General features: G+C 39.8%; 1 protein-coding gene across 4 annotated transcripts in view; it reads left to right on the forward strand.

Annotated features, from left to right (window-relative positions):
* The window catches only part of ING3 (inhibitor of growth family member 3), a 31,048-nt gene extending 11,554 nt beyond the window's left edge, over positions 1–19,494 (forward strand). For 3 of the 4 annotated variants that reach the window (XM_039509865.1, XM_039509889.1, XM_039509880.1), the window contains 9 exons: positions 4,824–4,889; positions 5,827–5,923; positions 8,511–8,582; positions 8,942–9,061; positions 13,149–13,306; positions 13,650–13,840; positions 15,326–15,518; positions 17,027–17,065; positions 18,553–19,494. In XM_039509865.1, coding sequence (XP_039365799.1) covers positions 4,824–4,889; positions 5,827–5,923; positions 8,511–8,582; positions 8,942–9,061; positions 13,149–13,306; positions 13,650–13,840; positions 15,326–15,518; positions 17,027–17,065; positions 18,553–18,669 — 1,053 coding nt within the window. In that variant the 3' untranslated portion in view covers positions 18,670–19,494. The remainder of the gene's footprint in view (positions 1–4,823; positions 4,890–5,826; positions 5,924–8,510; positions 8,583–8,941; positions 9,062–13,148; positions 13,307–13,649; positions 13,841–15,325; positions 15,519–17,026; positions 17,066–18,552) is intronic. The other variant, XM_039509874.1, reaches the window with a different exon arrangement.
* Positions 19,495–26,212: the final 6,718 nt, after the last annotated feature.

Below are 26,212 nucleotides of genomic sequence, written 5' to 3' on the forward strand. Positions count from 1 at the left end.
ACTGATAGTGAGAATGTCAGCTTCAGTGGTTTAGATAGAAAACCCACATGTAAATATGTAATGAGACTACGTTCATCTGATACCAGGAAGCTGAAGGTCTTCTGAATTCTCTTTGTTCCTTAACTAACGTGAATGGAATCCTTTATAATAGGGTGAAAACTTGATTCCATTGAAGTTAGTGGAAGTTTTTCCATTAACTTCAGTGGGGCCAAGACTTCACCGAATATTTTCAGCTAAGCAGGATAGTTTTTAGACCTTTTTGCTGAGGAGGGCAGCTAAGTATTTGTGCTAGAAAGTTGCACTAGTTTAACAAATGTAGATATTAAATCTGTCTAGTTAACCTGGTACAAATCCCTGTGTAAAGTTTAAACATACAGCTAACTTGATAAGCAAGGCTTAAACAGATTTTAAGTGTGTCTGTGTTTAGGGGTTTATACCAGTTTGACTAGATCAGTTTTAAAAGTATTTAGTTAAATCAGTGCAGTTGTCTACTATAGACAGGGCCTCATGGCAAGTCTACAGTACAAAATTAAGTTGACCTAAGTTACACTGACATACAGCCGCAGCAGTAATTAAATTGCTTCTGCATGTCCACACTATGTTCTTGTGTCGGCGTGCGCATCCTCAGTAGTAGCACTTGCATCCATGTAGAGAGCAGTGCAACATGGGTAGCTATCCCATGTAGCACAGGATGCTTTGGAAAAGCAATGACTCCTGGGGGCAAACAAATCATGCAGGGGTGACTGGGAACATGGTTTCAGCGTTCCATGATGCAGTTCTCTCCATCCTATAATTCTATTTGCATCCCATAATATTTCATGCCAGTTTCAAAAGCCCCGCAAACCTGCCTGTCTGCCATCTCTGTGAGAAGCATGCGTCCTGCACAGCTCTGCGCTTTTGTGATGAGCATTGTGAGCACAAGCCTGATACTGCAGTATTTGCAATCTGCCAATGGAGCTGTGGGGAACATGACGATTCCTTGGAGGCTAGCTTGCTGTGGGACATAGAAAGACACAATTCAAGGTTGTTGTTGGCATTCATGGAGGAACTGCGGACAGTGGAGCACCAGTTTTGGGATCGCGTTGTTATGCAGGCCTGGGACAATGAGCAGTGGCTGAAGCACTTTCAGCTGTGCAAGGCCATGTTCCTGGAAGTGTGTGCAGAGCTTGCCCCAGCCTCTGGTGCAGCAATGCCAGAATGAGAGCTGCACTGATAGTGGAGAAGGGAATGGTAATAGCTGTGTGAAAGTAGCCAATGCCCAATTGCTGCCCATCAGTCAGCAGTCAGTTCGGAGTTGGGAAATCCAAGTGGGGGTTGCTGTGATGCAAACGTGCATTAATCGCGTCCTGCTACACAGGATTCTGACTCTGGGCAATTTGCAGGACATAGCGGATAGTTTTGCAGCAGTGGAGTTCCTGAACGGTGGTTAGGTGATAGATGGCATGCCTATCCCTATTTTGGCACTGAACCACCTTGCCACAGAGTACATCAACAGAAAGGACTATTTTTCTATCGTACTGCAAGCACTAGTGGATCACCAGGAATGTTTTATCGACATCAACAAAGGCTGGTCAGAGAAGATGTATGAAGCACGCAAATTTAAGAACATAGGCCTGCTCAGAAATCTGCAAGCAGGGTCTTTCTTTCCAGACCAGAGGATTACCACTGGGAATGTTGAAATTCCAATAGTGATCCTGGGAGACCCAGCCTACCCCTTACTCCCATGGCTCATGAAGCAGTACACTGGTCACCTCGACAGCAGCCAAGAGTACTTCAACTAGAGGCTCAGCAGATGTAGAATGACTGTTGAATGTGTCTTTGGCCTTTTGGCTGGTACTGTCTACTCGAGATTAAACCTCAGTGGAAAAAAACCTCAATGATTATAGCTGCCTGCTGTGAAGCAAAGGGAGTGGCTGTCTGTTAATTTTGAACAGCCAGATACCAGGACTATAAGACGAGCTCAACAGGGAGCTGCTAAACATCTCAGGGAGGCTTTGAAAGACCATTTTAATAGTGAGCCACAGTAATGTGTGTTTCTGTAGTGTGCTCTGCCTGGCATTGTTTTTTGAGTTTTTGGGTTTTTTTATTTGGTTTGTGTGTTTTTGCACCCTAATATGAACCTTGTAATGAGTGTGTAGTAAAATAACATTGCAAATGCACCTGTTGCTATTATCTGTGAATGATGTTAGCCCCAACCACCCTATATTTTGAATTAATAAAGATGAATTAAGTTTCCAAATCCATACAGACAGACACATTTCTAACTGAATGAAACTTTATAAATAGAGGGAAAAGAACCTTTGAGGGGGAAAGAACAGTCATTTTCATTTCACAAACACATTCACCAACTGTGTGTCTCAAGTCAGTGTATGTGCAGCCGTGATAGTCTGTGATCTCCCCTGGGGTGGAGTGGTACTGGTACTGCTGTGTTCCCAGATGCCATGTAGAATGTGGGGTGGGGAATAGGGAGGTTCTGCAGGTATCAATGGGCTGCAGAGGGAGACCAGGTTCAACAGACCCATGCTTAAGGTCAACAGGAGTCTCCAGAATGTCTGTTAGCCGCTAGAAAAGCGCTGGCATCTCCTACTGCATGTCTCTCTCCTTTTCCTATGCTTTTCTCCTCTCCACACTATCCCTGTCCATGCTGTCCTCAAGGGTGATCTCCAAGCCCTGTACTAGGTATCTAAAGCACCAGAGGCTTGCAGGTTCTCTTTGGAACATGTCATCCCATGTCCTCTTCTTTCTCTTTCTTATCTGGCTGAGCCACTCCACTGGTGTGAATGGAGAGAACCACAAGACCACAATTTCTAGCTGCAAAAGATACAGTACACAGAGGTACTATTGTGAATGTATTCACAAGATAAATGGAAATGCGGTATACTGAACTCACTCCCCTTGTTCCTGGGCATGAATATATATGGATAGGGCAGTTGAACAGTTTTCCACAGGCGGTGGTTATTTTGCCTGATGATGTACTCCTGAGGGTAATGGAGGTTGAAAGGGAACAGCTCCTACACGCATCCGGCTGCACACCGTATGCCGCTAGCCTGTGTGCTGCAATGCTGCCTGCTGAAGTAATTGCTGAGTGGTGTAAGAAAGTGTCCTACCTCAGTAGAAGAAATAAGGCAGCCTTCCCCAGAAATCTTCATCAGAGGATTACAGACTACCTCCAGGAAAGTTTCCTCAAGACATCTGTGGAGTATTCATAGGGCATCCCAGTGCCCATAAACAAACTGTTCTGCAGGGCCCCTTCCACTACACGGGAATGAGAAGCAGTGACCCAACCTCTGGTTATTTCACTACCTCTTCTAGCATGAGTAAATGAACAGATGTGTCCCTTTAATATTAAAACAAACTGCATACTTACCAGAAGTTCCTTCCCCTGCGTGAGGCTCACCCGTGCTGGACTGTAGGGACTGGCTCGACTGCTCTGGAGTCAAAAACAGGTCCTGGCTCTCTACACCACTGGATTCCCCAGTCGACTGTCCTCCATACTACTCCTCTTCTTCCTCATCCAACGCCTTCTCCTCACTGTTCACTCTGGAGGCCTGTGACACCAGCTACCCTGAAGTATCCTTCGGGTGTGGTGGGCCACCGAATATGGCAAGCAGCGCTTTGTAAAAGTGACATGCCTGCAGCTCCACACCAGAGCGACTTATCCCTCCATGCCTTCTGGTATGCCTGCTGCAGCTCCTTGGCTTTCATGCGGCACTTCTGCTGGTCCCTCTTGTATCCCTTCTCATCCATGCCCCGAGCGATCTGATCATAGATATACGGCATTTCTATGGCTGGATCGGAGCTGTGCCTGCACAGCCTCTTCTCCTCACAGACTCTGGAGATCCGCCACCTCCTGTGTACTCAATACAGGAGTGTGTCTGCAGCGTGTAGCTAGCGTGCTCAGCTGGGCAATTGCTAGATGAGCTCTCCATGTGGAGCAAACAGAAAATGGAATTTAAAAAATTCGTAGGGCTTTAAAAGGGGAGGGGCATGTACCTCTGTACCTGGCCTCTGGGCAGCAAAATTCTAAATAGTGACCAGATTGGTCATAGGTGGGACACTTCCTGGAGGCCACGAAAGTCGCCATAAGTAACGCAGTGTTTACACTGACACTGCGTCGGCCTCACAGTGTCAGCCTAACTACATCGACCTAAGAGCTGTGCCTCTCCTGGTGACGGAATTACTAAGTTGAGGTAGTGGGTGAGTTACATCGGCGGGAGCAACATTTTAGTGTAGGCACTTACAAAGTTAGATCAACATAAGTGCCTTCCGTCAACCTAACTCTAGTGTAGACCAGACTTCAGTGATGAACGTAACTCCCTTCAAAGCTTTATTTAATTTGTTTTTTGAATGTCTAGGGTGTGGAACATATTATTGTAGAGGGCCAATCAGCAATCTACGAGTGATAATTATTCACGTTTTTTAAAAGATCCTTTTGAAATGGCACATAATTTAACATGCTAGATATTGGCTCATTCTGTCAGTTTATGTATGAGTTAATATAAAATGGAACAAGTTGGCCCAGGTTTCCTTTCTCACAGCAAACTAACTTGTGTAATGGCACCATAATATAGCAGGGAGAATACGTCAGCACTTTTCATACCCTGGTTCTGTTCTGTTGTTTTTGGTCTAGAAAAGATGAAAAATGTAGGTGAATTAATCGTTGAGAAACATGTCTTTATAGTATATTTTTTAAAGCCTAAGCAGTAAATTTCATCGGATCTGTAATTCACTATGAAATATAAATCAAAATGAGGAATTCAGTAATTATTCATAGAAGAACCACTCAAGTTATTTTGATCATTTTACCAAAAATCTCTTAACAGGATTACTATAAAGCTTTGGAAGATGCAGATGAGAAAGTACAATTGGCAAATCAGATTTATGACTTGGTAAGTAAACAAAGGGATTAAAGTGAATAGCATGATTTGTCTTAAGGAAATGTAAACTTTGTCATATGGGGAACCCTTTTATTAGCTTACCTGCACATTACAGAAGTATTAAGAAAAAAGTTGTTACTATAGTAACGTATGAAAGGTAAACTCAACTTGTTTTAAAAAGTGAAAGTCACAGTTACAACTTAAACATCCATGTTTCCACTTCATTTAAAATGTTTTGTTCTGCTTTATGCAAAAAGTATAGTGGTGTGGGTGAATGGTGGACTGTCTTGCGCTCGCTCTCTCTTGCTCTTTTTTGGAAATGCATCAGTGAATTTTCATTGCATGTGTGCACATGACAAACCTTTAATTATGGCTGTAATGTTGAACTTATACTCTTTAAATACAAAATAATTTAAGATCCTAACTCCATTAACAGAATAATATGGGGAAGATGAGGATAACTCAGATAAATGCCTTTTTAATGTGTTGTGTGGGCTGGCAGAGTCTTAAATATGCTTATTATATATCTCATGGGGTACAAAATAAGCAAACTGAAAACCTGTACAATATGTTACAAAGGCACTTAATGATTTCTTCTCTGCCGTTCTCTTTGCTGTTTTGTTAATGGATTTATAATCTTAAACTATCTTGGTGAGTTGATAATTGGTAAAATAGCTTTAATCTGCTAATATAGTGACATACATTGTTAGTTCTCCTGTTTGATTACAGATGGAAGACAGTTTTTAAGTGCAGTGTTTTTTTTCTAAGGCACTGTATTATGCAGATTCCTCTTGTAAGTTGCTACATCACTGAAGTCTATCAAACTTCATTCTTCTAATGTATCCCATTAAATATTCAAAACTTTTAAATTGTCTGAAGGGTTGTAGAGTTTTATCACTGTTAAACCATTTCAAGTTTTGGAGGTCATCATTGATCTGCTTTAAAACAGGTAGACCGGCACTTGAGAAAGTTGGACCAAGAACTAGCTAAATTTAAAATGGAACTTGAGGCAGATAATGCTGGGATTACAGAAATACTAGAAAGACGTAAGTATACGCCATTATCTTTTGAAGAAAGTAACATTTTGTTTGTCAAAAGAAGATCTTGCTAAAGGTTAACAGTTTTTCTGCTGGTTTCCAAGATCTGTTTTGAGTTTAAACTTAAATGCTTTGTTTCTTATATTTTAAAAAGAGTTTCACACCGTATCTAATTTTTAAAAAAATCTTTATATGCTTAGGCATTTCCTCCTGTATTACTATTTTAGTTATCTGAGAACTAGAAGGTGCTTATTTCTTATATAACTAGGTCCAAATCAAGGTAAGCTAAGGCATTATCTATTAAATGCATCAGGTAATATGAATCCTACATAAATAATATATAATAACATATAATCTTGTACAACTGAAAATTTGTATTTGCTGTGTAAATCAAATGTGTTGTTAATTTAAGTTTTACAAAACTGATCATTCTAGAAAATTCTACTGTCCAGAAACTCAGGCCAATCAAACACTTCACTTGTCCAGAGGAGGTTAACTTACTTACTGCATATCAAACAAGCTGCTCACCTGTACATAAAATCCTAGATTCATTGACTGACTAGTGTATGTGACCCAAAGTTTAAAACGAAAACTAGCAGTATTTCTATTTTTGTAAAGGGTGCTGAATGACAATAGAAGTGGTTAAAAGAAATGCCTGGTTGGCTAAATTTCTTCTCTGGGTTTCCTCAAAGTTGTTACGACCCCAAAAGCATTTTACAGAGTGCACTTGGGTAACTATTGCTACAGAAAAACCCTCTAATTTTCTTTGATTATCAAACTTAAGCTCCAGTCTGTCTTTGGACAAGTAACTTTACTTTTTCCATTGATTGGACATAATCCTTTATGTTGATACATAATGCTTTTTGCTAGATTTGTGGCTAATCAAATGCTTAACAAACAGTATAATAGTAGCAATTATTGTTCCAGGAAGAACACTACACTAAACCCGTTTTATATATTTTGGGAAACAATTTGACAGTTACAGTAAAAGATAATTGTTTTGTTTGTTTTAGCTTGCAGTAGGACAATGTGTATAAAATCTTAAATGACTAAATACAACTACAGTAAATCTTATAGGAAAATTACTGTTTTAATTGTGGAACAGTGATTCAACATCTGCTTCCTTCAATCCTAGAACTAGTAAGACAGTAACTTAAGTCAGATGAGAGAGGGATCAGAAAGATGAATTTTCTGTTACTCATGACAAAACTGAATATGAAATATTTAGAAATCAAAATGTGCTTTGGCAGGTTTTATATCTCAACTTTTTTACCACGTATTCAAAAATGAAATGTCAAAGGTTCTAGTATTTTAGTGACCAAAGAATAAAGATGTATAGTTGAGTGTTCACAAGAGGGCAAGCACTGAGCTAGTCCATTACATGAGTAATGCTAGCATACCAAGAATATCCTCAAAATGTAACTTTGATGATTAGTCCTGTCCTGTTAAAATGAATTCATTGGGTTTGTCTCAATCATCTGAGCACTGCTGTGTTCATTCCCAAATATCTACATTTAAAAAAAAAAAAAAAGTGGTGGAAGTGGTAGAATAATTATTGAACTATAGTTCTTTTCTTGGATTATTTAGACAACTTTTCAGAATCTAATCTGTTGTCCTGTAATTAAATGCATTACAGTAGTAATAACATTGATAGGATGAATAGGTTTCAGCCCCCCATCCAAAATGATATTGCATACATTTGAACACACTCAAATGTTTTTTATTTTGTATATTGTCTTAACAAATGCTTTGTCATAAAGCCACCCCTAGCACTCGATCGTGTGGCCTCCTTGAAGTCTAGTGCTACAAGAAACTTCGAGTCTTAACTAAAGGATGAAGATCTTATATTTATTCCCTGAACTTGGAAATTCTTCCTTTTTTTGGACCTTTCTTTCTTTTCCAGCCAAAAGCAGATACTAGCTGAAGGTTTGCCTTAAAAATGCAGTTGTCCTAGTGTTTATCCAGTTCAATAGAGATTTTGGCTTTTGAGTGGTTTTTAATGGATTGAGACCTCTGGGACACGCTGAAAAGTATTGTTTCTAAGGTCCTTTTTTTTTTTTTTTTTTTTTGGGTAAAAAAAAATCTACCACAAATAAAAAATCCATGATCTATCATAAAACTATCTCAGAGCAAACCAGCAAGTACAGAATAGTAAAATGGCTTATCTGAGTCTTCCAACTTCTGAGGCCTGATCTGAAGCTCATTGTAGTTAGTGGAAAGGTTCCCTTTTGTTTCAGTGGGCTTGGATCAGTCCCTTGGTGTCTCAAATTCACTTGACACTGAAGGTTGTCTATTTAGCATTTTGGAGAGAGTGGAAAGTCCTCCCAGTTTGGATCAACAGACTTGTGCTCGTGGGGCTTGTTCTGGTGCTCTGAAAATAGCTGCATAGACAGTGCTTTGAAGTCCAACTCCTTCTCTAGGGTTCCTGGCTAAAATGAGTATAACTGTTTTTGTGGAATAATTCTTTGTATTGTACAGCTCTTAAAGATGCATTTTATATCTAAAAGTGAAGATGACTTGAAAGATTAAAGTTAGCTACACTGCATTATTTCGAGGTTGGCATTTCAATTGTCCTGCTTTTTTAACTGTATATTAGGTTCTCTGGAACTGGATACACCATCACAGCCAGTGAATAACCATCATGCCCATTCACACACTCCAGTAGAGAGTAAGTTTCTGGAATTCAGTTTTACTACATGTGTTGGTGAAAAATTTCAAATGTGTAATGTTTTGTTCAGAATTAGGTATTTCCTGAGTTCTCCTCATAACCCTTGTTTGTCTACATTTCAGAAACCCCACCAGCATTTGGCACAACTTAGTGGTGTTAATATTTGTTCCAGGGAGGCCCAAGAATGAAATGTCAGGGTTTTTCTGTTGGGACTGAAGTCCAGTTAATAGAGCTGTATGGTTATAGTACCTGTTTATTCTTTCCCAGATTATGGTCAAGGCTATTGAGTTCTTCACTTTTTTGAGTACTACATTCACTTTCAAATCTAGTAAACATTACGTTTGTTTTTTTCCATACAGAAAGAAAGCATAATCCATCTTCTCACCATAGTACAACAGATCATGTTCCTGAAAAGAAGTTTAAATCGGAAGCTCTTTTGTCTACTCTCACTTCAGATGCCTCTAAAGAAAATACACCAGGTAATCTAAATGCCAAATTCTATTTTATTATACCTTTTGGAGGAGGGACAGTAAAAATTTCAAATTATAATTGATTCACAAAAAATAATTTTTTCTCACTTTGAGGAAAAATTGTTTGACTATTTTTACGTTCAAAGTGGTGCGGAGGAGGTTGGACCACAGCTGTTAGGAAGCAGATCAGACCTGCCATTTAGCAGCAGTGAGGAAACAATCCATTTGTTGGATTGTCAGATACTTTAATGTAGAGGAAAGGAAGCTACCATGTATACTGTAACTTCAAAATTTTTCTGAATTTCTATTCATTTTCAAGATGCGTGCATTCACAGTCCCTTTCTTCTTGGGGTGGAGGAGTCAGCACAGTAATCAAATTAATCTCTAACTGAGCTCTTTTGAGTCATATGCAAAACATCAGATCAATTTCATTGCTGCTTCTACCTTTTATCCCCTTTAATTTGAGCTCTGTTGTCTTGTAAACTGATCCTGGTTTTGTGAATAACACTTATCAAGCCTGCTGATGGGCTGTAGGAAAACTGTGTGGTCTTGGTGACATTATTTCAAGGGAAAGAGGTGGATTTGTAAATACAGACTACTTTTACTTAATTGTAAGTGAGGTTTGTGGTGTCTCTAACTCTTTTTGGTAACTTTAGTATTTAGTGCTTTGCCATTTTTAATATGGAGAGGGTCCCATATTCATGGTCATTTATTACTTTTTTTTAATGCCCTGCTACTTTTGGTAAAGTGTATGGTAGCTAAATATTAGGAAACTGCACTTTCTTTACAAAGCGATTAATTCACAGCTGCAATCAGGCATTGTGTTATAGTTCTAGTCCTTATCTTCTTGGATATATGATGTATTTTGCTTTTAAGAATGGTATGGTTGTTACAGTAGTATTATAAAAACATAAGAACAGCCATACCGGGTCAGACCAAAGGTCCATCTAGCCCAGTATCCTGTCTGCCGACAGTGGCCAATGCCAGGTGCCCCAGAGGGAGTGAACCTAACAGGCAATGATCAAGTGATCTCCCTCCTGCCATCCATCTCCACCCTCTGATAAACAGACAGAGTCTAGGGACACCATTCCTTACCCATCGTGGCTAATAACCATTTATGGACTTAACCACCATGAATTTATCCAGTTCCGCTGTTATAGTCCTAGCCTTCACAACCTCCTCAGGTAAGGAGTTATACAAGTTGACTGTGCGCTGCGTGAAGAAGAACTTCCTTGTATTTGTTTTAAACCTGCTGCCTATTAATTTCATTTGGTGACCCCTAGTTCTTGTATTATGGGAATAAGTAAATAACATTTCCTTATCCACTTTCTCCACATCACTCATGATTTTATATACCTCTATCATATCCCCCCCCTTAGTCTCCTTTTTCCAAGCTGAAGAGTCCTAGCCTCTTTAATCTTTCCTCATATGGGACCCTCTCCAAACCCCTAATCATTTTAGTTGCCCTTTTCTGAACCTTTTATAGTGCTAGTATATCTTTTTTGAGATGAGGAGACCACATCTGTACGCAGTTTTCGTGATGTGGGCATACCATCGATTTATATAAGGGCAATAATATATTCTCAGTCTTATTCTCTGTCCCCTTTTTAATGATTCCTAACATCCTTTTTGCTTTTTTGACCACCTCTGCACACTGTGTGGACATCTTCAGAGAACTATCCACGGTGACTCCAAGATCTTTTTCCTGACTCGTTATAGCTAAATTAGCCCCCATCATATTGTATGTATAGTTGGGGTTATTTTTTCCAATGTTCATTACTTTACATTTATCCACATTAAATTTCATTTGCCATTTTATTGCCCAATCACTTAGTTTTGTGAGATCTTTTTGAAGTTCTTCACAATCTGCTTTGGTCTTAACTATCTTGAGCAGTTTAGTATCATCTGCAAACTTTGCCACCTCACTGTTTACCCCTTTCTCCAGATCATTTATGAATAAGTTGAATAGGATTGGTCCGAGGACTGACCCTTGGGGAACACCACTAGTTACCCCTCTCCATTCTGAGAATTTACCATTAATTCCTACCCTTTGTTCCCTGTCTTTTAACCAGTTCTCAATCCATGAAAGGACTTTCCCTTTTATCTCATGACAGCTTAATTTACGTAAGAGCCTTTGGTGAGGGACCTTGTCAAAGGCTTTCTGGAAATCTAAGTACACTATGTCCACTGGATCCCCCTTGTCCACATGTTTGTTGACCCCTTCAAACAACTCTAATAGATTAGTAAGGCACGATTTCCCTTTACAGAAACCATGTTGACTATTGCTCAACAGTTTGTTTTTCTATGTGTCTGACAATTTTATTCTTTACTATTGTTTCAGCTAATTTGCCCGGTACCGACGTTAGACTTACCGGTCTGAAATTGCTGGGATCACCTCTAGAGCCCTTTTTAAATATTGGTGTTACATTAGCTAACTTCCAGTCATTGAGTACAGAAGCCAATTTAAAGGACAGGTTACAAACCTTAGTTAATAGTTCTGCAACTTCACATTTGAGTTCTTTCAGAACTCTTGGGTGAATGCCATCTGGTTCCGGTGACTTGTTAATGTTGAGTTTATCAATTAATTCCAAAACCACCTCCTAGTGACACTTCAATCTGTGACAGTTCCTCAGATTTGTCACCTACAAAAGCTGGCTCAGGTTTGGGAATCTCCCTAAAATCCTCAGCCATGAAGACTGAAGCAAAGAATCCATTTAGTTTCTCCGCAATGACTTTATCGTCTTTAAGCGCTCCTTTTCTTTCTCGATCATCAAGGGGCCCCACTGGTTGTTTAGCAGACTTCCTGCTTCTGATGTACTTAAAAAACATTTTGTTATTATCTTTGGAGTTTTTGGCTAGCCATTCTTCAAACTCCTGTTTGGCTTTTCTTATTACACTCTTGCACTTAATTTGGCAGTGTTTATGCTCCTTTCTATTTGCCTCACTCGGATTTGACTTCCACTTTTTAGAGGAAGTCTTTTTATCTCTCACTGCTTCTTTTACATGGTTGTTAAGCCACAGTGGCTCTTTTTTCGTTCTTTTACTGTGTTTTTTAATTTGGGGTATATATTGAAGTTGGACCTCTATTATGGTGTCTTTAAAAAGCACCCATGCAGCTTGCAGGGATTTCACTTTAGTCACTGTACCTTTTAACTTTTGTTTAACTAACCCCCTCATTTTTGCATAGTTCCCCCTTTTGAAATTAAATGCCACAGTTGAGATGTTCTTCCCACCACAGGGATGTTGAATGCTATTGTATTATGGTCACTATTTCCAAGCAGTCCTGTTATAGTTACCACTTGGACCAGCTCCTGTGCTCCACTCAGGATTAAATCTAGAGTTGCCTCTCCTCTTGTGGGTTCCCGTACCAGCTGCTCCATGAAGCAGTCATTTAAAGTATCGAGAAATTTTCTCTCTTCATTTCGTCCTGAAGTGAAATGTTCCCAGTCAATGTGGGGATAATTGAAATCCCCCACTATTATTGAGTTCTTAATTTTGATAGCCTCTCTAATTTCCCTTAGCATTTCATCATCACTATCACTGTCCTGGTCAGGTGGTCGATAATAGATCCCTAATGTTATATTCTTATTAGAGCATGAAATTTCTGTCCATAGAGATGGAACGTGTGGATTCACTTAAGAGTTTTACTTCATTTGATTCTACATTTTCTTTCACATATAGTGCCACTCCCCCCCCCCCCCCCAGCACAACCTATTCTGTTAAATAGCACTTTTCTGAGGATGTGTACTGTAGCCTTCAAAATTGCAGCCAAAAGACTGGACTGCACTCAGATTACAGAGCAGCCGCTGCTTCTTAACTGGAGAGATTAGTGAGGATTGACATAAGGCACAATCCTTTCCACAAGACCACATTATCCTGATATGCAATGAGGGGGTAAACAAAGATGGTAAATCAAACTGGCTGTTGTGCATGGCAGTAATAATCAATGTGCCATGACCAGCCCTTCCTGTAGCATTGTTATAAGTTAAGAGAAGTTTCTAATCTTTGGTTGTTATATGTAACTTTTTCTGCTTACTAAATGTAAAGCTATTTTTAGTTTCACTTTAAATTTCATAAAAGTGTTTTGTTCATCCAGGGTGTCGAAACAGTAATTCATCATCCTCTTCCAACAATGCATACAATGCAAACTCTTCTCAGCCACTGGCATCATATAACCTGGGCTCATTATCTTCAGGATCTGGAGCTGGTGCTATTACCATGGCAGCAGCTCAAGCAGTGCAAGCCACAGCACAGGTAACAACCTCCCCATAAAATATCTTAAGGAAGTTGCCATCCAATCCAATGGAGAAAGGCTTCTTCTTTTATTTGATTTGAATTCTCATGATCACTTTTTCAGTTGACTTCTCATAATGTTATGCTTCTCTTTATGTTGTGGTTTCATGACATAAGACTTGCAGGAAAGGGGGGTTTGGTGTGGGCTTTTTCTCATTAGGCTGTTTGTACCATGATGTAAACTGGATAGTAGCTATCATTTAAATAAAATATTTGCACAGCTAGTAGTTCATAGCATGGTGATTTCTATAGGTCTGTAGGACCTGTATAGTATCATTTATTCTAATATCAGTGTTTCCTTTAGATGAAGGAAGGAAGAAGAACATCCAGCTTAAAAGCCAGCTATGAAGCCTTTAAGAACAATGACTTTCAACTTGGGAGAGAATTTTCATTATCCAGAGACTCAACTGGATATTCATCATCAGCTCTGGCATCTACATTAACACAAACATTAAGTTCATCAACCACAGATTCACGGAGTGGTCGAAAAAGCAAGTATGTTCTATTTTGTTCAGCTATGTTTAGCATGTTATCCATCAGTTCAGATAATGAGGGGAGAATACTAAAATGTAGGGCCCAGATCCAGAAAGGACTTAGATACCTAAATTTTGGCATGTCTGACAAAACCCCTGTTCAGCTGCTGCTTAGCGCTGGAGATGCCTAAAATGCCTAAACTTTTCACTGTAGAATTTCTCAACTGCCTAGTTTCAGCCACTGTGCATGTGCACAATGCCTCAGTTTAGGTGCCCAGGCACCTATATAATGCCTAAGCCTCAGTGCTATCCTTAAATCAGTGAAGATAGGCATGTCTCACCTGTGGAGCATTCTCAGAGCACACCTAACTCCACGTAAAACGACCAGGGGATGTGCGGGACAGAAGGAGCAGCACTTCCCTTTTATAATATTTAGCCCAATGGTTTGGGAATTCACCTGAGATTTAGGAGACCCCAGTTCAGTTCCTCCCTCTGCTTGATGAGAATGGATTTGAACATGTTTGCCATCTACCCAGTGAGTACCCTAATCATTGGACTATGGGACATTCTGGTGTGGGCCTTTCTCAGTCTCTCCTGTTGAAGCTGTTCCACTATTTATGAATATTTAAATAAGTATTTGGACAGGGAGCGAGTGAGAGTGATTCTACAGTCCAGTGGTTAAGGCACTCACCTGAGAGGTGGGAAACCCATATTTAAATCCCTTCTCCTCATCAGGCAGCTGGGGGAATTGAACCAGGGGTCCCATATCATGGGTGAGTTAAAATGAGATCTTGGTAGTTCAGGCTGTTTGTTAACTTGTACCTAAACATGCTCTCTGCTAAATTTGTTTTCTTTTGACATTGCAATTCTCTTTTTGTGGTGTGCCTTGGAATGAGTTAGCAGACAAGTATTGCTCAGTTTAGAATTCTCAGTCTAAGTAGCAGCTTTTCTTATCTTCAGATAGCTTACAAAGATCGCTTTTCTGCTTGTTGTAGAATGTTGGTTTTATTTCAGGGGAATGGATGTAAAGATGACTATTCAAAAAGCAGCTGTTTGTTACAGATTATATGTGCAATATAGATTAATTTATATACAAATTCCCATTTATTTCATTGGTTACTTGTGTATTAACAATGTGTATTGTTTACATTGACCTATGAAGGCCATTGGTGCAATGATTGTGAAGTATGAGTCAGTTGTATTGAGCAGCTTTAACACGTTAAATTCTATCAGTTGGAATAATTGGCCCCCATCTTGTAAGGATACCAGAATACAAAGTCGCTCTTATTCTCTGGCAAAGAGAAGCAACATATCCATCTGAACTCACACTACTTGCTGAATACAGTCTGTTCGAGAATGACACTTGATTACTATAGCATGTGGGCACCTCATCAAAGATTCTTTCCAGCACTCTCCTGAGCCTTGTTTCCTCATATTTCATTGAGTTGGCAGTAGAGTGAACAGGTCTTACTTCAGAAAGTATTTACTATATTTATTCATTTTTCAGAAACAACAACAAGTCTTCAAGCCAGCAGTCCTCATCATCGTCATCATCTTCATCTCTGTCGTCATGTTCTTCGTCGTCTGCTTTAGCACAAGAACTATCTCAGCAAACAGCAGCAATACCAGAGTCTGATTCTAACAACCAAGTTGATTGGACCTATGATCCAAATGAGCCACGTTACTGCATTTGTAATCAGGTAAGTGCTCTGTATATACGAATCTTAAACTCAGCAGCTCCTCAACAGATGCGTTGCTTCACTATAATTCAGCCTTTCAGCCCATAAATGTTAGTTTGTAAAGTGTGAAACTTGTATAGTTTCAGTTAATTGATGGATCTCAGCTCAGTTCAGCTCTTTATCACTTTGTGTGTTTGGTTGTTATTTTAAAAGTACAATGTATACATATTTGTTCTATGTTGCCCAAAATCATATTGTATACTATAATTAAAACAAAACCAAAGTGCAACTGAGGATATGTAGGTACTTCTTATTTGGAATAGCCAATATTAGTTTACGCCTGCTTCAGGTTGTCAGGAAAAAAAGTATAAACTAAATCACAATGATGTTAGGTAATTAGTAATGGCCATGTAGTACTTCGAGATGGCAGATATATTCAAGCATACAAGGACCAAATTTTAAAACCTATCCCCTTTTTTTTCAGTTGCTTTTAGTCATCCCCATAGGCACTGTAGGCATCTACTTTGATGGGGTTCTGAAGATATTGTGGATAGGTACCTTTTGGGTAATTTTTCTTTTATGCTTCTGAAACAGTTAAGAATTCCAGGGCTAGAATGCTGTCAATATACACTCGTAAGTGACATGAATAATGGAGTTGACTACTGAATCAGTACTATTTATTGCTAATAAATATTATTCTGTGACTGTTCTCATGTGTGAAGCTCTCTAGATGCTTTGCTAATGGCTACATCAAAAATTTGGTCAAGCTGCCTTTTTACTAGGCGCACATCCCCCTTTTTTATAGGGATGCACTTAATTTTACATGCTGAACTCGTTTAAACACACTTTGTTTACCAGTTAGGAATATTAAGCAATTTGTATAGGTAAATTTCCCTTATATTTGATCAGTTTTGTTTTCAGGTTTTTGGATGATTTCTACAAGATTGAGAAGTCCATTATTATTTAAAATAAGAGGGAAGGTTGGGGAAGTAGAACTGGGAAAATGGTCCAAGCATATTTGTATTTCAGAGAAGTAAGTTTTTATACAACCTAAGATTAATAGTTATGCATCTAAAATTTTATAAATTCCAATGAAAACATGTGGTTGTGTTTCTATTGGTTGTTTGTGTTTTGTTTTCTTTTAAAGAAGTGTGCCATTTGGTACTGTTTGAAATTCTTGAATCTGAAAGTGGAAACTGATCATAAACAAATGTGGAATGGACGTTATTGAGGTTTCAGGCAGATGTTAGAAGCGCTCAGCACTGAGTGCTGGCCTTTCATGTCCAACTTGAGACATGCACGAACTTCACTGTCTTTTTGCATAAAGACAAGCAAATTGGACATCAATATTTGTTTCTCTTTTAAATAATCTAGTGTTGAAAGTAAATGTCATTGCAACATATAGGTTGTCAGTATCCTGTTGTTGTTTATTACAGAGCTTATATAGGAAAACTACCATAGAATTATTCAGTAATTGAAGAGGCTGATTATTTACTATATTAATAGCTTGAATTTTATCCTTGAACTAGGTGTCCTATGGTGAAATGGTGGGCTGCGATAACCAAGATGTAAGTAGCAAAATGCTAAAGACTTGGGGGATGAGAATTTGTTTTGTTTTCTATTGTGCACATGCACTGGAAGTAGTTTTTATTAGTTTTTCCCTCTGGCTAAAATGACTTGTATATTCCAGTTTTCAGTTTAAAATGAAAACTGATAAAACTCTCAGTAATTTTTCAATAATATGTTTTGGAAAAGAAAAAAATTGGGTGCAGGAGAGGAAGAACCAGCAAAACTTCTTGAAAGGCACTTGTGATGGAACTTGTAGCAGCCAATGACCAGAACGCAAGTTCTAGTCTGCATTCCATGTGGCTCATGTTCTCCATGGTTTGCTTCTTGGTCCGGTAGAAGTTTGGTAAGCAGGTGTGTGTGTGGATTGCACACTTGGCTACTTCACTCTTGCTACCACTTGTATTTCATGCTGCTTCACTGTGTGTCATTGAGCATTCTGACACTTAACACAAGTGACAACCAGAGCAACTATGCCAGAGAGCTCAGCGGTTCAAGAATAAATAAAGCAAAATCAAGAGATTAGCACAGTAGAAATTGAGGCAGGTAATAGTGCAAATTCAGAGGTAATATAAAAGCAATGTGAACGAGATGTTTGATCACAATGTAAAGGATAGTCTACATGGCCCGCAATTTGGACTTCAGGGTTGTGAATTGCAGCCCGTGCTAGCATGCTGTACTGTAACTCTCCCATGTGGATGCTGCAGGCATGAAGTAAGAGTTACCAGTTCATGTTAATGTAGTGCTCTTTAAAGAGGACTACATTAATGCAAACTAGATATCTTCCAGTTCTCACCCGCAGCATCCACGTGGTGGAGTTACAGCTTAGCATGCTAGTTTACACTGCAGTTTACACCCCAATAGTCCGAACTGCACGGCCACGTGGACATAGCATCAGGCATAAGTAGAAATTCAATGTGCTTGTTTTTTTAAATGTATAATGTCAGTAAATGTGTATGCCAGTTCAGTCACTGTGTACTCCTTTTTTTACTGTGTTTTTGTATTAGTTCCTCTTAGGAGTTGTCAGATTCTACATATTTAAACAACTCATCTTATATCATTCTAGCATAGTGCTATTTTACTTGTTGATGTCATGCGGGCTATCCAAGTTCAACTATTTGTTCTTAAAGCTAAGATAGCTAATTTACTCCCCAGGCCTTTATAAAAGGTGATAAATCATATGATTTCTACCATGCTTTAACATGTAGCTTGATTGTTTAAAATGCACTTTCTAAGCATGGTTTAAATTTTTACCTTTTTCTTGGTGCATGGGTCCAGGTGTGATGGTTCAAATTTTCTATCATCTTCTGTACTTATTATAGGAAGTGAAGTTTTTTCATTCATCTCTCTTGTTTTTGCCCTTCTTATTGTCGCTAGTAACTTTATGTGAAGGACAGGATGTCATTTTGCCGATTCCATTTTCATACTTCGTAATATCCATTTCTTGCCACAGGCACAATAAAACTTTCTCTGTATATTTGTTTTATAGTGTCCAATAGAGTGGTTCCATTATGGCTGTGTTGGATTGACAGAGGCACCAAAAGGGAAATGGTACTGTCCACAGTGTACTGCTGCAATGAAGAGAAGAGGCAGTAGACATAAATAAGTTTCTTCATTTGGAAAACAAATGACATCCTAAAGATTTTATAGAGGACTTTAACAAATCACATTTTGCAACCACTTAAAGAAGGATTAATATAGCAATCATAAGATCTTGAACTATTAGTTTTGCTAGTTGTGTTTTAATATTGTAAGTAAATTATTTATGCACTACTGATGTGCTATAAATATTATTCCTGTTCGCCTTGGATTCTTCCAGTGGCCAACATATGCAGACATTTGTACTCTCAAACCATTTTCTCAGAGCAGTGGGCATTCTACAATAATTCAGTCTTCAAAGAATTCTAACAAGAAAAGATTTTAAATGTATGTTTTATATTCAACAGGCATATTCTGCTGCATGTACTGTACTCAAGAGCTGTTATATAACAGTATGTATATAAATGGTGCAAAAAGTCAGTGTATCTAAAGAATATAAGGCAGTTGTTTTTATAATGCCTTTATAGCTTTGTTTCTTTGTGAAACTAAATTCAGCAGGCTGAAGAAAATGGTTCTTGTATAAAGCGGGCTGGTGTCCTCTAGAGTACTTGGGTACATAAAAACAAACTCCTGTAGAGTAAAAACAAATTTGTGCCATTAGTCTTTATATGTCTCTGCACTGAACGGGGTGCAGATCATAAGAACAAGGGTGTTAAAGTGATAAATTTTTTATACCAAATGTGTTTATTTTTTTGTGCAAGTAATCCTTTAAATTGGAATTGTATTAGGTGTTAAAATTTAAAAAAACAAAACAAGAAACTCAGATGTTGATATTGATGCTTTGCATACTTTGTTGGAAAAGAATAAAACCTCAGAATTAATGTCACTCTCACTCTGTCTTTGAAGAATATAATTTATATAAGCCATTCCTTCACATACAGCCCCAAAAGCCTAGTTGAAGGAGTTATCCTTCCTCCAAATTCCATCATATGTAAGATGAGCCTACAAAGAGGACTTCTTTCTGTGGATTGGAACATAAGCTTTACAGTATTTGGCCATATGATTTAAGCATTTGAGGTGAGAGTGTCATGGGGGCGCGGCTGGAGATGGGAGGGAAGTATCAGGAGCAGGGACACAGCACATAACACTGTGGAGATTCCGGGTCCAGGCAGCACTTCAACACGTAGAGAAGCCTAGGAGGCTGCTGTAACTTAGCCCTGGTCTACACTAGGCGTTTAAATCGGTTTTAGGAGCTTAAAACCGATTTAACGCCAAAACCGTCCACACTAGGAGGCACCTTATATCGATTTTAATGGCTTTAACCGGGGTTTTCTGTACCTCCTAACGAGAGAGGAGGCCAGTATGTATTAACATATCGGATTAGGGTTAGTGGTGTGGCTGATCGCGAATGATTTCTCCTCCGGGGGAGCCACAGTGCACCACACCACTGACTGACTGGCCAATGAACTCTGAAACGGATGGTGTGGTCAGGCCAAAAAAAAAAAGCCGATTTGACTTTTTTTTATTTCCTGTTTGCAGCGCGCACGGCTCCGAATCCAGTCGAAAGCGGATGCAAAAACTAAAAATCAAAAAGAGACTCATGCGGATGATGCAGCGTGATGCATCGCTGGGCAGGCAATCAAATCCCGCTACAGAAGATGAAATTCAGAATCCTTTTTAAAAATCTCCAGACAGACGCCATAGCAGGGACTCAGCGACTGCAGCGACAAGTGTAAACGGAAAGCCAAAGAATCAAATGGACGCTCATGGACTGGAGGACTGAAGCTATCCCACAGTTCCTGCAGCCTCTGAAAATTATTTGCATTCTTGGCTGAGCTCCAAATGCTTCTAGGGTCAAACACAGTGCCCGCGGGTCAGGGCATGCTGGCAAATCTACTCACCACCCCCCCCACCCCAAAGGTAAAACAATCCTCTGACTCTTTTACATGTCACCCTATCTTTACTGAATGCTGCAGAGAGACGATAGTGCAGCAGTCAACACCAACATCCTTGTACAATATGATGGAAATCCATCCTCATCATCAGCATCAGCTGATCATGCAAAAGCTGGAAATCCATCCTCATGATCAGCTTCAGCTGATGGGACAAAAGGACTGGTAACGTCCCCTCATCATCAGCCTATTGGCCTAAATTTTTCTGGTGGATGGATGGTGCAATATGGCTGGTAACCATCCTCATTATAGCAACAGGGGCTGAGCTCCATCAGCCCCCCCCTTCATGTGTGTAAAGAAAAGATCAGTTGCCCCTGACTAGCAGTGGGATGCTGGGCTTCTCTCCTACACACTGCTTAAGGTCCTGTCTGGACTATCATAGCAGCTGGAGGCTGCCTTCCACTCATTTCTCACTAACAAGTCAGTGTGTCTTATTCCTGCATTCTTTATTAATTCATCACACAAGTGGGGACAATGCTACGGTAGCCAAGAAGGCTGGGGGAAGAACGGAATCAACAGGTGGGGTTGTTACACAGGCACCCCCTAATAATAGCATACAGATAATTTCTTGGCTCTGACACAGAGCAGGTGGTTCTCTAGCACACTTGCCTATATTAGGCAGCACAGATTCTATTTTTAGATACCAAAAGGGAGGATTGACTCAGGGTCATTCCCAACCTGGCTGATCGGCCAGGGCACTTATGACAGCAGCCCAATGGTACAAAACGATGGAAGGTGCAATATGGCTAGCAACCACTCTTGGCTTTTTGCCCTGGCTGATTGACCAGGGGCACTAGCAGCAAATGTACAAAAGGACTGGTAGCCATGATCATCCTCAGTTCCAATTTATGGAAGGGTTTGGATGGTGCAATATGGCTAGTAACCATCTCTGCTGTCATGCAAAAGCAAAAGCATGCTTCTGTTAAGCTGCTGAATCGCCTCTGTGAGCATCTCTACAACACACAATGAGAGTCACAACACAGCAAAACAAGCTCCATGGTTGCCATGCTATGGCATCTGCCAGGGCAATCCAGGAAAAAAAGTCTGCCGTTGCTTTTCCCAGACGAAGGTGACTGACACATTTACCCCAGAACCACCAGCGACAATGATTTTTGCCCCATCAGGCACTGGGATCTCAACCCGAAGTTCCAAGGGGGCGGGAGGCTGGCGGAAACTATGGATAGCTATAGAATAGCTACCCACAGTGCAAGAAATCGAAATCGCTAGCCTCCCGGACCATGGCCACCACACACCCGATTTAATGTGTTTAGTGTGGATTTTATAAAATCTGTTTTACAAAACCGGTTTATGCAAATTCGGAATAGTCCCGTAGTGTAGACGTACCCTTAGACAGATCTCCAGGGATTGTGTCAGTTCAGGATTGAGAGACCACAGATGGCTTAAAACTACAATAGCCCCACCTCCCTCTGGACTAGAAGTTCTGTGCTATGCCTCTTGGAGAAGCAGTACAGAAACTCATTGCTGAATTTAATAATCATACTCTGTCAAAAAAGTTCTTTACCTAAGAGACATAACCGAAAGAGAAAATGTCTGTATTTGTGTCCGATTGTTTACTTTCAACATAGTTAACATATTTCCTTTTACAGGCAATTTTCTCTTTTGTTCTTTCATGCAGCAGCAGGGAAGAGAAAAACACAAAAATAGAAAATGTGATTATAAGCCCCTCAAAACTCCCATCTCCAGAAGAGGTGTGTGTTTTACATTGGGATATTCCATGCTTGCATGGGGACTTTGTGCAGGCTTGAATATTGTGTTTTTCAGCCTGAATTTGTAGGATCATTGGTTATTATTTGTAGTGCAGTAGCAACGTGGATCAGGTCCCCATTGTGCTGGGCACTGTACAAATACATAACAAAAAGATGGTGCCCATTCCAAAGAGCTTACAATATGTATCTTACTCCTCTTCATTATATTATATTTTATATATAAATAACAGACAAAACACTTCACTTTTGGCACTGCAGGTTTTACTCATGAAGGTGTGGGGACAGGGCCGTCCTTACCCATACGCAAAGTACACAGCTGCGTAGGGCACCAGGAAACTTGGAGCACCATGCTGCTCCAGCCCCTGCCCCGCCCCAGCCCTGCCTCTTAAAGCCCTTGCCCCTGCTCTGCCCCAGCCCCGCCCCACCCCCACTCCCCTGAGGACTATGGCAGGGCCGGGCCTGCAGTCACGGGCGGCGGGAAGTGCAGCAACCCAGCCCTACCCACGCTGTGGGGGGCTGCGTAGGGCCCCAGAATAGCTAGGGACGGCCCTGTGCGGGGATATATTTTGATTTGCTTGCTCTCAGGGGGTGAAAATCCTGCCCAAGTGGTCTCTTTAGAGAACTGTAAAGTAACTTGGGTTATCTCTCTGCAGATATCTTGCAGGATCTCAATTGCCTGCCTGTCTGCCTCTCCTCAGAATGTAGAGGTTACCCTTTTGAGGTTTTTCTCCCCGCACTTGTTTTTCCATTTTTTTCAAGGAGGTAATTGTTCATGTTACATTGATTGTGAATTGGCTTCTCTTTCTGGAATCCTCACTTTCTGCCTAATTTGAGCAAGCTGCCTGGAATGTTTGAAGGGTGACGATGATTCTCAATAGAGGTTGGTGTGTGACACTAATTTCCATAATCCTGATCTTTACATGAAATTACTAATTCAGGATTTAATTACTAATTTTGCAAGCACACAGACTATATGTGTGCATGTTCCACTCACCACCACTGGGGTCTGACGAAAACAGCAAACCACTATATACAAGAAACCCACGGATCACCACACCTACCTTCATAAATCCAGTAACTACCCCAACACCCCAAGAAATCATCTACAGCCAGGCAGTCAGGCTACGTCTACACTACCTCGCCGTGGGGGGCGTAGATCGGATTTTTTTCGATATATCGTATCGTCTCATCATCATCTGATATATATCGAATCCGAACGCTATCTATCGATTCGGGAACTCCACCGCACCAACGGCGGCGGCGAAGGCCGATATGGAGGCCGACGACGATCCGCGCCGGAGCGCGGGTAAGTTATATCGACGATATAAGATACTTCAGCTTCGTTATTCACGTCAGCTGAGTTGCGGCGCTCTTTAGTAGATACCATAAAATAGGCTCCGAGGAGAGAGCCCGGGATATACACTGTAACACACTCAGAACTGCCTTCACCAAACAAGGACGCTCCACCAGAGAGGCAGATCGCATCATGGAATGGGCCACCCAGTTACCCCGAGAGAACCTACTTCAGTATAGAAATAAAACCCCCTCTGATCGCACACCCCCAGTTGTCCCCTACTATCCCACACCGGACCCCATATGGGGTATTGTCAAACTACAACAACCCATACTTGATGGGGACTTCATCCTGAAAGAAATCTTCCTTGAAAACCCTCTTCTGGCATTCAAACAACCCCCCATCCTCTCCAATTGTATCAACAGAAGCAAGCTCCCCAATGACAAGGACACACCAACGCAAGAGCCTGCAAGAGCAACCAGATGCAAAACCTGCAGACATATTTCCACTGCTTAAACATAAACTTCCAAAACAGTGTAAGCTAAACTAGAAAAAGGGCACTGTATATCGGAATAAATGCCTACACAGGGAATTCTACCAGTATAGCTATAGCAGTTTAAATTAACACCTTACCTTATACCTGTATAACTTGTGCAGACAAGCCCTAACTTTTCTTTCTATATCTCCTCTCTTTATTTGAGAGACAATCTGTTTGAGGATCTGAAAGTTAACAATCCAGAAGTGTGCTTGGTTACTTTCAGATTTGTTCTTGTATTCAACATGCTTTATGTTCCGGAACAGTAAATTGCCTCTGTATATTGCTCCTTCAAATGTTAGATTTGAGCTCTTCATTGTAAATCTATTGTTTTAACAGTTTACTAATTATATTAGCTTAAGTTTATTTTTTAAATTCCTTTGTCACTAACACATTAAAACTAAACAATTTATAAAAAAAAAAAAGTACAGCGATGGTTTATGTACTTGCACAATCTAAGTACACAACAGCCTGCAAACTATCAGTCACTGTTTAAATCAATAGCTGTTTTTAATAAACTTCATTGTCTCTCATACAATCTTTGAGAAAACCAAATATTTGGGCCTTATATTCAAAAAAGTTCTGAGTGCTGGAAACAATACCCTCCCTTTTTTTTTTATAAAGATTTCCAACGATGTAAGGCCTGGTCTACACTGTCGGGGGGAGGGGATCGAACTAAGTTACGCAACTTCAGCTACGTGAATAACGTAGCTGAAGTTGACGTACTTAGATCTACTTACCACGGTGTCTTCGCTGTGGTAAGTCGATGGCTGACGCTCTCCCGTAGACTCCGCCTGCACCTCTCGCCCTGGTGGATTACCGGAGCACTCGGCGGTTGATTTATCACGTCTAGACTAGATGCGATAAATCAACCCCCGCTGGATCAAGCGCTGCCCGTCGATCCAGCCAGTAATGTAGGCAAGCCCTAATACACATTTAACAAAATACACATTCCTATCAATATAGTATTAAAAATAGCCAGTCAGATTAACTGGCAGAAGTAAAACACGCTTCATTAAAGAAGTGTACTCTGAAGAGTACGTCATGGTGCTCTTAACAAAAATATGAAATGCAATAGGTCTAATTGTTGAAATACATATACTCTTGTTCAACTAAACTCTTGCTTGTTTTTCTTGTGGATACACTTTACATTACTTACACTCCTTTTTAATGTTCCCATACAGATGTTTACTACTGAATGCTATTGTTATTTATGACATCACCAGAAAACATATCTTTCCTGAGCAATAGATCACTCAACTTTCTTCTGTAGAAATGTGAATAACTATTTTTGACCCCTTCACACACATGCAGATGAGTAAAAAATATGAGGTACAAGGTAAAGGCCATTTTAAATTGCCTCCAAGGGTGAAATTCTGGGCCTAGGATCTCAGTGAGTGTGTTGCTATTTATTTCAATGCAATTTCACCAAGCCTCGCTATGTATGTAATTGAGAAATTAATTTCCTTTTAAAATAAATGTGAATCATATATATATTACATATATATATATAACTCATGTTTAACTAAACCAAGGACTTAATGATTATTCTGTCTGGTAAAAATGGGGCAGAGTTACTACCATTCTATTTGTTGTGGTTAATTTATCTGGAGGTGGTATTCTTAACTAAATTATTCATAAATAATTTATTGAATTACTCAGGCAGAGCTGTAGATGGCTGAATAATCTTCTATAGCTTTTAAAGTGAATGCATTCTATAGATGGCCAAATTATTTGATCCATTTGTCAACTGTTGAATAAACTATTATTGACTATTTTTTACCATGAGAACCTGTGTAGAAAAAGTAGATTTTCAGCTGGCAATGTGAGCCACATATGTTACCTACAAATGGTTGTATATCCTTTTAATTTCAAATGGATTTTTCTTACTGTATACCACATATTGTATGGGGAGAGGAATCAGGAGAAAATACAAGCTAATATAGGAGATATTTATGTTTAAGGGGAAATCTAAAATTACTATTGAGCCTTACTTGCTTTGTGTGATAACTGTTTTGTGTAGGTATTTCCTTAGAGTACTTCCAGATATGCTGTTTTTTTGTGAATGAAAGTACTTATTCCAAATGTACTGATTATCTTTT

This window comes from Mauremys reevesii, linkage group 1 (genome assembly GCF_016161935.1).
Source record: "Mauremys reevesii isolate NIE-2019 linkage group 1, ASM1616193v1, whole genome shotgun sequence".
NCBI classification, from domain to species: Eukaryota; Metazoa; Chordata; order Testudines; family Geoemydidae; genus Mauremys; species Mauremys reevesii.